The sequence below is a fragment of the Rhinatrema bivittatum genome, chromosome 15, assembly GCF_901001135.1.
Source record: "Rhinatrema bivittatum chromosome 15, aRhiBiv1.1, whole genome shotgun sequence".
Taxonomy (NCBI): domain Eukaryota; kingdom Metazoa; phylum Chordata; class Amphibia; order Gymnophiona; family Rhinatrematidae; genus Rhinatrema; species Rhinatrema bivittatum.
The window spans coordinates 20,311,932-20,325,143 of record NC_042629.1 but is presented as its reverse complement, the minus strand read 5'-3'; the positions used below and the strand labels follow the sequence as shown (position 1 = coordinate 20,325,143).

The 13,212-nt window shown below is 43.0% G+C and overlaps 1 protein-coding gene across 7 annotated transcripts in view; it reads right to left on the bottom strand.

Annotated features, from left to right (window-relative positions):
* Positions 1–13,212, bottom strand: part of ROBO1 (roundabout guidance receptor 1) — a 1,172,418-nt gene that overhangs the window by 20,264 nt on the left and 1,138,942 nt on the right. For all 7 annotated transcript variants that reach the window (XM_029577784.1, XM_029577785.1, XM_029577783.1 and 4 more), the window contains 3 exons: positions 7,038–7,182; positions 5,119–5,364; positions 1,306–1,715 (listed from right to left, as the gene is read on the bottom strand). In XM_029577784.1, the coding sequence (XP_029433644.1) occupies positions 1,306–1,715; positions 5,119–5,364; positions 7,038–7,182 (801 nt within the window). The remainder of the gene's footprint in view (positions 1–1,305; positions 1,716–5,118; positions 5,365–7,037; positions 7,183–13,212) is intronic.

Here is a 13,212-nt window from a genome sequence, read left to right as displayed (position 1 = left end):
CTTCTTCTGAGAGAGTAAATAACCAATTTACATTAACATGATTTTGCAGACCTCTATCATATCTCCCCTCAGTTGTCTCTTCTCCAAACTGAACGTATATATGCTATTTTTCCACAGAGAACCCCTATAAAAATGTACTCAATAGTTTTTAAAATCTAAAACTGTGTACGGAATGCCAGGTTTCTCCCCATAATGCTTCTGCCCCACGTGCATAAAATTATGGTTGAAACTGAATTATGTGCATACTTGTACTCACACAGATCCCTGATTGATTTTCAAAAGTGGAATTTCGCATGTAAATCTTTTTGAAAACTACACCTGAATTTTGTTGCCATTCTGGGTTTTAATCCCAATATTCTTTATTATTTTTTTGGGCTTAATATCTTTATTTCTTATAACTTTGAAGCCATGATCCTAGCTTTTGAAAATCTCTTGCATTCAGTTTTCAGATGTTTGACCGTGTTCATGCTTTCTACATGTCCGTGATTTGCCTGCCCGATGTTCTGCTAAAGATCTAAATGGCAGAATCAAGTTTTATTTGCATTCATTAGAGTGGGAGCAGCTAATCTGGAAGAACTTTGTAAACCTCTAATAATATATTCTTGGAATTAAATAACAGAATGAAAAAATGATCTTAATGAAGGTGCTCTTTCTATCTGCAAATTTAATTATCTCAAAAGATTTCCCAGCACTGCTCTTTTAAATGCTAAGGAAATCTGAGTTTGAGGGATAATTATACAAATATATTAACTTGTAACTGTATTTCTGGGGTGCACTGAAGCCTTACGCAGGTTGGAAATGCAGTGATCTTGTGTGACTCATGCATCACACATTACAAACTACAGTATATAACATCAAAAAGATGAAATACATGATTTTCAAGTTACTTCTTTCCCCTGACCTGACCAAACTGTGCATTTAGGGGCAATTTTCAAAACTGCCTATATTGGTGCAAAGTTTGTGGTTATTTTTAACCAGGGGTTCTGCCCCAGTTTTCAAAGGTGAAGTATAAGTATATGCCTTAATTACCTCAGGAAAATGTACCCAGAGAGACTTGTGTTAGCTTTCTCTGCAGGCACTTTGGCCAAAACCTGAGTGATTTTGAACCTCAAAACTATGCCTCCCCCCACCTAAGCCCACCCATGGGAAAGCCTTAAAATGGTACAGCTAAAATTACAAACAATGCATGTAATTTTATCCACAAAGGTAAGTTTCTGCTGGTAAAACATTGCTTTACCCACAAATGTGGTTTGAATGTTGCCCTTTTATTGCAGTACGCACATAGGTAGAAAATCTCTAAGGTACCTCCAGCTGCATCATGCATTGGATGTCTTGCTACTTTAAGCCCGGCATATTCTGCTGCAGCTGCAACAGCCTGTGCAAAATCTGCATCGGTGAAAAAGGAGCCATCCGAAGAGCTGACACTGGATCGTCCACTGGAGACGTTGTCTTCTTCTGAAGCCGAACCCCAGCCATTGATCATGGACCCTGTTACAGAGCTTTCCAGATCTCCAACACTGGAGGCAGGTGTCTGTTCAAGGCCACGCAAGAGAAGCCTTCTGGTCTGCATCTTGGCAGCTTCCATGTCAGCCTCGTCCCCTTCGTCTTCAGGCACATCTGTGTCCATGTCTGAGACCATTGGTCCAGAAATATAGCCATATGTGTGCGGTGGAGAAATAGGCCTTGGGGGTGGCGGAGGGCTCACTACTTGACGCCTGAAGGGAAAAAAAAGAAGCAAGCATTTAGGTTAACGGAGATCAAAAGAAACAAATTATCTCTCTCATGAATTGCAATCTCACATTATAGTAAGTGAATTCTAATTTTGGGGAGGGCCAGGGACTAAGACAAAAAAATAATGAACACAAACATAAGTTTGCTATTCACAGCAGCTGAAATGTATTTATTTGGAATTATCTCACACCTTTTCTTTGGTAGATCAAGATGTTACATCCAGGTACTGTAGGTATTTTGCTGTCCCCGGAGACCTTACAATCTAAGGGCATGATTTACTAAGTTCTTTTCCCATAGACACAAATGGGAGAAAATAAATCAGGTGGGTGAAGTGATCTGCCAAGATCACAAGGAGCAGCGGCAAGATTTGATCCCTGGTTTCATAGGTTCTCAGCCCTCTGTTCTAACCACCTGGCTACTCCTCCATTTTGGCACAGAAGTTGTCTCTGGACTACCATCTTTGGCCTCAAGTATAATAATAAGATGCAGGTATGTTTAAATGTCTTGAATTTCTTCATCTGGCATTTTAAAAGAGAGAAGGTGATAACTGATGTGACAAGCTAGAAATTACTTTAGGAATGCAACTTCTATGGGTGTAACCACAACGGTTCTGTGTACTGCTTTGGGAATGTGTCATTCCCTGAGATGAGAAACATCTGTATGTAAACTGTTCTATAAACACGCTCCTTGCTCGACCATCATCCTCTTTTTAATCCAAACAGAAAGAAAGGAGTCAGCTGCTTCTTTTATTTATTTCGAAAAGTCACATAACTGGGAGGAAAATATTTAATGCAACAAAAAACATCATCTGACTGGGATCTCACTAAAATATTTCTTCTTTAAGACTTCAGTAAACTATTATTATTAATACAATTCAAGGAAACGAGAATCATGAAGCAAATAATCCTAGTACTAACACAGAAAACAGAACTAGAAAACCCAAGAATAATCATGAATCAAATACATATGCTCTTCCCCTCCAGTTCTAGCTTTCCAGCAGCCATATAACCTGAAACAAAAAACTAATAAGAGCAAAGTTTTATAAAAAAAAAAAAAAAAAAAAGAGAAAATGGCACAAACCCCCACAAGATGTCATGCCTCAAACTGTGCCAGCAAACATCACAGTTACCCACATGGCAACAACATTCACAGGCATATACAGGATGCGATCCAAAAAAGGCAAAGGGGGATGTTTCATTGGAAAGCAAGCTATAAGGACAAGAATTAACTTTCACAGACATAAAATAACATGTTACAGAGAAGAGCAAAGTGACACCCCAGTAGGTGAACATTTCTCAAGGGATAACTGCTCTTATGAGCTAATCTGAAATGGCTGTTGCACATAAAAAATGGGAGATACGAGTGTGTCGGCGCCGTGGGCATTTCCCAGTATGCGCTGAAGACCGGCATGCTGAAAAAAGGGCGGGCAGGGGCTGGGATCTAGGTGGATCGAGACAGTGCCATTAGGCGCCGACCCGCGCAACCTACTACTGCTCCAACGTGCAGGTAAGTATAAAAATAAAAAAAAAAAGATAGAGGGGTTTTAGGGGTCGGGGAAGAAAGGGGAAAAGGGAGGCAGGTTAGCTAGGGGGTTTAGGAAGTTCCCTCCCAGTCCGCTTCTTTATTGGAGTGGACTGGGAGGGAACTGGGGAAAGGCCTACTCCATCGCCACATGCATGTAGTAAAATCCCCTCCCCTTGCGCGCACGTGCCGATATGATATCGAGCACATGCGGTTAGTGGATTGTATAACATGCACGCGTTGGGAACTGTGCGCACATGGATGCCTGCATGTGAGTTTAAAAATTCATCTTTTAGGCAGAGCAATTTTGAAAGCTGATTTCCAGGGATAAAACAATTTTTACACACGTAAATTGGCTTTATAAAAATGTGTCTATCCTCAATGCAGGTAAAAATATGTACAATATCTGGGTAAGTTTCAAAAGAATTTACCCACATAAAAATAGCATATATTACAGCAATTTTCTAAAGCCTGTTTGATGCACTTAAAGGTGAATTTTCAAAAAGTGGTGCATGTAAAATAGTATGTGCTCAGGATTATCCTATTTCATAAACCCAAACATACTTTTTCTTTTTCCACTTTTCATTACTTCAAAGTGGATTACATTCTGGCACTGTAGGCATTTCCCTATCCCTAATCTAAGCCTTTGTACCTGGGGCAATGGAGGGTGAATTGACTTGCCCAAGGTCACAAGAAGCGGCAGTCAAAACTTAACCAGCTGTGTTGAAAATCCATTCCGCATCTCTCTTAAATATGCGTGAACGTTGTAGGGGAGATTTGTGCATATTTTACATCGTGCACATGCATCTGCATGCACGGTGTAAAATATATATGAGCATGAGCGTGCATGCCCCTATATATGTATATAGGGGCATGCGTACACATGCATGTGTGTTAATCCTCTCCCTGCCCAATCTCTGCCCTCCCCCGCCCTTGGAATGCCTCTTGTGTGGCTTGTAAGCATAAGTGTGTAATAGTTCTACACGGCTACCCCTGGTGTTTTGTCAAAAACTGTTTATGTGCATAAACTGGGTTATATGTGTTTACATCCTTTTGAAACTTGATCCCTAAATGGGCAATTTTCAAACCATTTGCCTCAGTAAATAACTACCTGTGTAAATTAGCTCGACTGAAAATTTCCTTTCTCTGCCCAGCTAAAAATTTGGGCAGACTTCCATAGAACGTGCACTTTTAATTGCAGGGAAAGATGTTCCCATTTTTAGGTTGGGGGTAGGAAAACAGTGTGCAAAATACAGTACATGGGCGTTTTAAATTTGTGCATGCTATTTTGCACCTCCCCTCCAGCCTTCTGAAAACCAGCAGGCACAGAGTATGCGGCCACTTTTAGCTCGCTTACTTAGTAGTTGCTAATGTTAAGAGGGAGACGAAGAGCACGGCTTCCCCTCTGGAAATTTGCAGTGGTGCACATGGATTCAAATTGCCTGTGAATGATTTTGAAGTTATTCAAAATTGCCCCTCATGTGATTAAAAAAAAAAAAAGACGTTAAACAAAAAAAACCCCCAAAGACTTCTTCTGAAAGAAACAAATGCAGGTGACTAATGCAATTGATTTCCAAAAGGTGTAGCCCCTCATATACAGTTATTTATTTAATTAGATTCTGGCCTTTCACCGAGTGCACCTCACACTATGTAAGGTTCTCTGTACTTGTACAGGGCTAGTATATAAAGTGTAATCTTCTAGATCAAGATCTACTGAAGAGATACATTAGTTAAATAAACACCTGTGCTTTTAGAGGGAGCAGATAGACAATGCAATTAAAAAGCAGTTTAGGAAAAAAAAAACCCCAGTCAGTACCAGGAGACATTGCATGCAGTTTAATCACTGACTGTAGGATAGAACTGTACCTTCTATCAGGGTGGTGCTGCACATGTCCTAGCTCTTCCTTGCTGTCCTGCAACATAGGCTGGAGCTCCTCTTGGGGAGAAGGTGTCAAAGTGGCAGTGGACTGATGACTGTATGACACAGCTGCTGGAGATGACGCTGCCCCCCTTAGCGGAGGAGTAGGACCCCGTTCATCTTCTTCCTCTAGTTCATCCTGCTGTAGATACATTCTTGCTGGTGGCACAGGACCTGGAATTTCTCGGTCATAACTGAAAAAAGACCCAAGTAATTAAAAAATTCTGTAATACAGAAAAGTGATAGTGCTGTTGCAGGACAGTGATAAAGGATAGGATATACATAAACTAAAGTAGAGAGGATTTCCCTGCTTATTCAGCTGGAAACTGCTGCTTTACCTCAGTGGTGCAGTCCCTTGTTTGAGTAGGATGGCATCAAGTCCAAATCTCTAAAACAAACTGCCACATTGCAGTACTATAGTGAGTCTGGAGCTCTCACAAGTGATTGCTGTCATATAGAGCTATGTCTCTTTTATGGTGAAAGCTATAATAGCAATGTTTGCTCCTCTCTGCAGTTTAGTTTGGAGGCTACCAAATGTTGAAATGAAAACTAATTTGTCAAAAATGACCTCAGCAATGATTGTTGAACATTTTGTAATTGCAAGTTCATAAACAAACAGGCAGGGTGTTCAAGGGAATAGCAGACCGTTGTCTTAGAGGCAAACAAGTAGAAAAATTCACTATAACAGGTGAATAAGCACTCCCTCAGATGACTAACGCATCTTTAATCCAAAATATCCAGTCTAGAAATTCATCAGTCATAACAAAAGATCAGAAACTAAAAACGAAGATGTAGGCCACCACATCTAGGTTTAGGTTTATTAAAAATATATATACCGCATCAGAACAGTTAAATTCAGAACATACATAATAAAAACAATGAACAGCAAAACTCATAAGGGCACAGTAGGAGTAGTACTGTTAATCAGTAAAGGCTTTCCTGAAGAGGTATGTTTTCAAAGCCTTCTTGAACGACTTAACACATGGCTGTCCTGATCTCATCAGTGGGTCAGTTCCACAGTGAGGGCCTGCAACCGAAAAAGCCCCTGTCTCTGGGGATATTGAAGCAGGCCAGCTTTACTGTTGGGACCTCCAGTAGGTTCTTTTGAGCCGACCTCAGAGATCATGGAGGTCTGTAGACTTTCAAAATGGAGCTCATTCATCTGAGATGGTCTGTATTTAATAGCCTAAAGATGATAACAGCAAGCATATAAGAAATCTGCCATCTGTAGGTCTGCAAAATGGGTGTAATATGATCACACATTTTGGTTCCAGACAAAATTCGCACTGCAGCGTTCTGAACCAACTGGAGCAGCCAAAGCATGTTATATGGAAGACCCATGGATAGAGCATTACAATAGTCCAGGCCGCTGAGTACAAGTGACTGAAGGATGGTACGAAATTCATAAGGATCAAATAGCGGTCACCATTTCTTGATTAGTTGTAATTTATAAAATGAGGTCTTAACAACACATTTAATGTGGGTGTCAAAAGATAAGTCAGAGTCCAGGGACATCCCATCTAATGGATGTCTCTGCTTGTATGTACTTGCGGCGGATGCCAGACATATTTCAGAGTAAATTAATCAAGTGTTCATTCATATTTTAGGAATGTAAACCACACAAGTTGCGGAAGTGCAAAATTCCAAATGCCACCCTAACGACCTGAGACTACTGATTAGTGAACTGTGATGACGGCACTATTGACATCTACCATCAGTTTCAGTAGCCTCCAACAGTGTGTTGAAGGGATTTTGTGAATATCTGCTAAAAATGAGTAGCTTCGGGAAAGCAGAAGCCAATAAAAGGTAACAGTAGGCCAAAATGTAATATCCTCAAGAAAAATAAAACAAGAGGATGCTTTCTTACCTTTCTTCCACAGAGAGCCCGTAATCTTCACTGTTACTGTGAGGTGGTGGATGTGCTGGGGGTGGTGGAAGGAGCTCGACCCAGTTCATTCCTGTCTGTTTAGGAATTTTGGGGGTTCTAGTGCCTTTCTTATGACCTTGACTCCCTGCAGACAAAAGCAAATGGGAATCAGGTTCAAGCTCTGCTCGTTCATCTCTCCCCGGACATAAATTAGCAGCAGCAGCAGTAATTTTAATCATAAAACCTGGTATTCCACACCCCTTCCCGTTTACAAAACGAAAGTCTGGTTCAAAGCAAAAAAATGAAGAAAAACAACCTCCCCAGCAACGTTCATTACTTAGGTAGCCAATAAATACCCAAACTGTAATAAAACTATAAATGAATTTTACAAGCAATACCTTTTAAAAATGATCTTTCTCCAGCAATTAATTACATTATGGATTATCATCTAAAACAAGCAGGGTTTAGACATATTTCCTGAAGTGCTGTTCTATTGTTTAATTGCTGGAATCAAAAAATACAATGGGAGGTAGACATGACCTATTAAAGTTCTAGTGTCGCATTAAGTCAGCGAGTTTGTATAATTTGTACTTGTCCATAGAAATGTTTCAAGCACAATTAAATTGCTAGCTTCAGTCAGCATGGCAGGTGCAGATAGAAATAATGTGCAGAAGAGATAATGCAACAACCGCACACAAAAGAAAGGGAAATGATAAAAAAAAAAGTGTAGCACTGTTGTTCACAGTCAACGCTCCTCTGAAATTACGGCAAGTGGTAGGATGAAGCATCTTTCAGAGTTTTAACAGCTTCTAAATGGGTCAATTATTCAGGTAGGCATGCAGACAGCATGGAGGCTTTGAACTTTGCCAACCGCAATCACCGCTGGCTATAAATTCTTCGTATCCTGTTGCAAATGCTTTTCTCACGCAATTTTGTTTGAGAGGATAGAGCACATTTGTGTGTACAGCACCATTCTGCGGTCAGCAGAAAAATAATTCCTTCTTTGTTTATAGGCCTCTGGTTCTGCTTATGCCAAAATCGGTCCAAAGCAGTACTGTAGTTATGCCAGGAAACAGTTTTAAGGATGTTGCAGTAACAAATCCCTTTTCATATAATTTCATAAATCTCTCTCCCTTTCATTTCTCTGCTACGTCTGGGTTTTGCACCAACCTACCAACTGCTATGTGCCAAGGCCTTTCACTGTTAAAGAATGTCAAGCCCCTAGAATCTTCTGTGTCAGAGCCTCAGCCATTGGCGCCATCCACTAGGGGCACCGTCACACTCTGACAGTGTGGCTGAAAAGCCTTCCTGCCTTCCTCTACAGCTTTGCTTCTTGGGGTAATAAGGAGCTGCTGCACCTGCTCCTGCTGTCTGCTCTCCCCTCTCAGGGCCATCCTTGGAGGGATCTCACAGCCTGCACAGGCACTTCTCCTTGCTCTGCTCTGCCCCGCAGTTGGAAGCGCTGTGGGGCCGCAAGAATTATCATGGGCCTTTCCCCCTTCAGTTGGGAGCAGGAAAAGCATTGCAGCGCAGCAAAAAAGACGCAATGACCCCCCCCCCCCCCCCCCGGCAACTAGGAGCAGGAAGATAAACTGCGTGGCCTGTGGTGCCACAAGAAGCATTGTCAGCCTCCCCCATCTCCAGTTGGGAGCAGGAGAGGTTGTGCAATGCATGGGCTGCAATGTAAAGCATCTGTTCCCCCTCTGGCAGCCAGGAGAAAAAGGAGCCATAGGAAATGTCATCAGCCTCCCCGGTAATCAGGAGCAGGAGAAGAAGCACCGTTGGCCTTCCCTACCCCCCTCCCCATAGTCAGGAGCAGCAGACCAGAGGCTAGAAGAAATCTGATGGGCTGAAAAAAGAGGCTTCTGTTGCTGCTCCTTTTGCTTCCAGAGGGGGGAAACCAGTGAGAAAGCATGTGTGTCTGTGTGTGTGTGTGAGACTGAGCATGTGAACAGCAAACGTGTGTATGTTTGAGTGACTGAATGAGCATGTGTGAGTATGTGACTCAGCATGGAGCGAGCATGTGCGTGTGACTAATCATCTGAGAAAGCGAGCATGTGAGTGTGTGTGATTGAGTATATGAGACATGAACATGTGATGGAGCATGTGAGTGTGTGTGATTGAGTATATGAGACATGAACGTGTGACTGAGCATGTGAGAAAGCGAGCATGTGTGTGTGTGATTGAGTATATGAGACATGAACATATGACTGAGCATGTGAGAAAGCGAGCATGTGAGTGTGTGTGATTGAGTATATAAGAAATCAAAGTGTGATTGAGCAGGTGAGAGAATTTGTGAATGTGTATGATTGAGTGTTGTGTGTGAGTGTGTGTCAAACAACCTCCTAGTCTCCCCTGCTAATCCATGACGGCCTCAGGGCATATGGAAATCAGAAGCTCTCAGGTATGGAAAGCCAGGGATTTTTAAAATTCCTTATTTGTTTTAACTATTAGATACCATTTGATGTATCTGCTATTTTGAAATATTTTATTGGCATTTGGAAATGTTTTATGAATTTTTAATTATCGGATGTTCTATTTGTCTGCTGTTTTGAAATATTTATTCTTTGTATCAGTATGGCTTTAGTTTTATGACTGATTGATTTATAGTTCATGATTTTATTGTTTAAGAGGAATGGCCATGTTTTTGTTTTTCCACTGTTGCACTGCATTCAGAGACTGGCTTATTGGGGTTTCCAATTCTTTTTGTCTGCATGTTTCTATTTATACTTTATGGTCTATTCTGTATTTGGTGGGGATCTGTCTGGGTTCTGCATGTGTGACCGAGATGAGATATTCTGCTACTGTGTAAATTCTGTGCAGAGTTCTATAGCAGCCTGGCTTGCTCTCTTTTCCTAATAGGAAGCATATTGCTGTTTTAGGGCCTGGTGTAATATTTATTGTGTTGCCCTTTAATAGATAGGGTGGTTACTGTTTGGCAGTTACTGCTGTTTTGGTATGGGAGTTTGCTATATTATAATTATAATTCAGTTTACTGGTGGCTTTTTCAGGGCTAAGCCCACACCCAACATGCTTAATGTCTTTTTTTTCCTTGTTAGCAGGGTTTTCTGGTTGGCACCAAAATAGTGCATGTAAATATAATATACATGTTGTAAGAGATTTTTAGTCGAGGAGACTGTACTTTGAATGTTTTCATATAAAATTGTATGCATAATTTTTAATTGTAGGTGGGGAGGGTATGACTTGGGGGGGGGGCAGGTACAAGGCTGTAAGGGGGAGAATGGAGCTGACATGCAACATACTGGGATTTCATTTTGAAATTCCTGCCTGTGCTTTATGGTGCTGACTTTGTATTTGCTACAAAGCAGGTGCAAAGTTTGTGGCTATGCAAGTGCTCCTGATTCTGGCTGGCCCCCAGATTTTCAAAGAGAAACTTTGTGGGCAGTTTTCCAGCCTCTTGAATTGTGTACATTGGATAAGTCTGATCATCCTGAATCCTCTTATCAGTCATATAAATGAGCCCTGGCCGATGTGCTGCAAATGCGCAGTAGAGAGCAGCTCTGCCCCACGAACCACGCCTGCGCGGACCAGAGCGCTCTCACCGACGTGCCATGCGTGCGCAGATGACAGCAGCGCTGATGGCGCGCAAGCCAGAACCTCCCCCCCCCCTGCCACCGCCTCCAGGAACCCTGGGCGCAGAGCCTCCATACCCTAAGCATGGCAGAAAGAGAGCACGGCCCAGAATCCAGAGCATGCCCAGAATCTGCACATCAGAGGAGCTCCAGCGCTGGAGGCGGCAGGACTGCACAGGGGGGGCGAGCAGAGCTGACTGCATCAGCATTGGGCAGCTCGGAAGGAGCCGTGTCCTTGCTGGAGGCGGCAGCATACCGATGGCGAGCAAGCGGAGCTAGAGGAAGAGTCTCGCCAGAACTGCAGCAGAGCCAGCAACCTCTTCCCTGCCACTGCAAGCCCGGGGAGGAGACCCAAACGCAGCCCTTGCAAGCCTTCCAGCATCCGCAGCCTTGTAACTGCAAGCAAGAGGAGAAAAATCAATGCCAGCGACCTCAGCATGCAGCCCCAGAGCGCAGGCTCCAAGGAAACGTATTCAACAGCAGCCTCTCCTACCCCTCTCACTGCCCATGGCCGCGGCAGCAGGAGGGAAACCCGATCCAGAGCGGGGAACAGCAGGTACATTTATATTTCAACAAGCCGTTGAGCCCGTTAAAATGGGCAAGATGTTTGAGAGCTCTCCGTGCAGCGCAGAAGACAGAGCTCTCACCGACGTGCGGCGCCTGCACCGCGAATGCGCATTAACATGCCCAGTCAAAATTGTGTTGCGATCCAGAGGTATTCCAACTACATTTCAATGGTTAAAAGTATTCATTTATGGAGCAAACTGCAAAATTTACGGGGATGGCAGCTAGAGCTGAGAAGCCGTGCGTTTGCCTCGGCTCACTGCATCACATGACTTCCGGGGGGAGAGGCGAGAAGGACAAAGGAGAGCCGCAGGGGAGTGCGGGAGGCCAGAAGGAAAGCAGCCCCCAAGGAAGGGATTAAGGACAGTGGGGGCCACAGGAGATGGAAGAGAGAAGGATCTAAGGGGCAAGGAGGCAGGGAGGATAGAGGGAGAGGAGAGGGAGCATGAGGAAGGGAGGAATCACAGAGGGGTCTTGAGGAAAGCGAGAGGGCCAGAGGGGAGCCACAGATGGCAGCAGGAAGTTGGAAGAAGTAAGGAGGAGCCATAAAGAAAGAAGGAAGAGGAACAATAGAGGGGCCACAGAAGGGTCACAGTGGAAGGGAGAGACAGAATTCAGCTATATAATTGAGCAGTGACCAACCTGCTGCAAATACGCAGTAGAGAGCAGCTCTCACCCACGTGCTGCACCAGCGCCGCAAATGCGCAGAAAGGAGCATTCTGACTACACGGAAGAGAGCTCTGACCGACGGGCCGCTAACATCTCGCCCGTTTTAACGGGCTTAACGGCTTGTTTAACTATAAGCTACAATTACAAATAATTAGCATGCTCATTATTTCAGCATTGGAAACCTGACTAATTTTAATATGGTGAGCAATATTTGATGCATGGATATATAAATATGTTTGTTTGTGAGATTTTTGATGGTTCTGTTTTAATATGTATGTCATTTGTACCCACCTAGAATTGCAGACAGAGTGAATTATACATTTTTATAAATAAATAAAGCTCATGGTTTCAGGATTCCCGTACTGGCTCCGATTGAACTGGAAGCCCAAAGGAGCAGGAGGAACCTGCTGGGTCTAAATAGAAATTAAAGCCCCCTACATGTAACAGAGTCTCCCAGCTGGTAGTGGTGTGTGTGGTGCTCAGGTTGAGGATGCATTTTTTCATTTGGCCATAGGTGCCAAATGGCCCGACTACAGTTCTGTTCTATATCCAAGTCATATGTAAACCGATGGGATGTTCCCAACGACCGTCGGTATATAAAAATACTAAATAAATAAATAAATATCCTGCATTCTTGACCTTAAACTATACAAAAGAGAATTCATGATCAACTTTCAAAAGAAAAATGCCTAGTTGGGGTCAACCTAATGGCTCTGAAGGAACTGCTGTGCATTTCCATGAGGAAAGTCCCTGGTCTGATTCCTGAACTGGTCTCCAGGATGTCTGAGGCTTGGGCTGCTGTGAAGGCAGAGATTGCAGTCCCTGGGGTGGGGAGAGCAGGAAGGATCATGGTGGCACGTGGAGGTTAGATTTAGATCCCATGGTTGCAGGGTTCTAGAAAGAGCCTTGGTTCATGGGCCCCAGTCAAAGAACTATCTCACTGCAATGAGCAGACTAGAAGAATGGGAAAGTCTATTAAAGCAAAGGAAACTTCCTGGGGTATTTCTGAGTGAAGGCTTATGGTACTAGAATCCCAGCCCTGCTTCCATTTGAGCTGGAAGAAAAAGCAGAAAGAAGGAACTATAGGGCCAAAAGAATACCTGGCTGGAAAAAAAATAACTTTTCATATAAATAATAAACTAATTGCAGCCAAAACAATCTAGCTTATACTTTTCCAATTTCACCCATTTATTCTTTTGCCAATAAACATCTACAGGTAGTGTTGTTTATTTCTTTGACAGAGCCCTACTCTCCAAAACTGTTAAACCTCAACCGCTGCTGTGCTGATGGCAAAGTATAGCAATGGGTCTTCTCTCTCTGCCATATGTTTGTTTACTTCACAACATCTA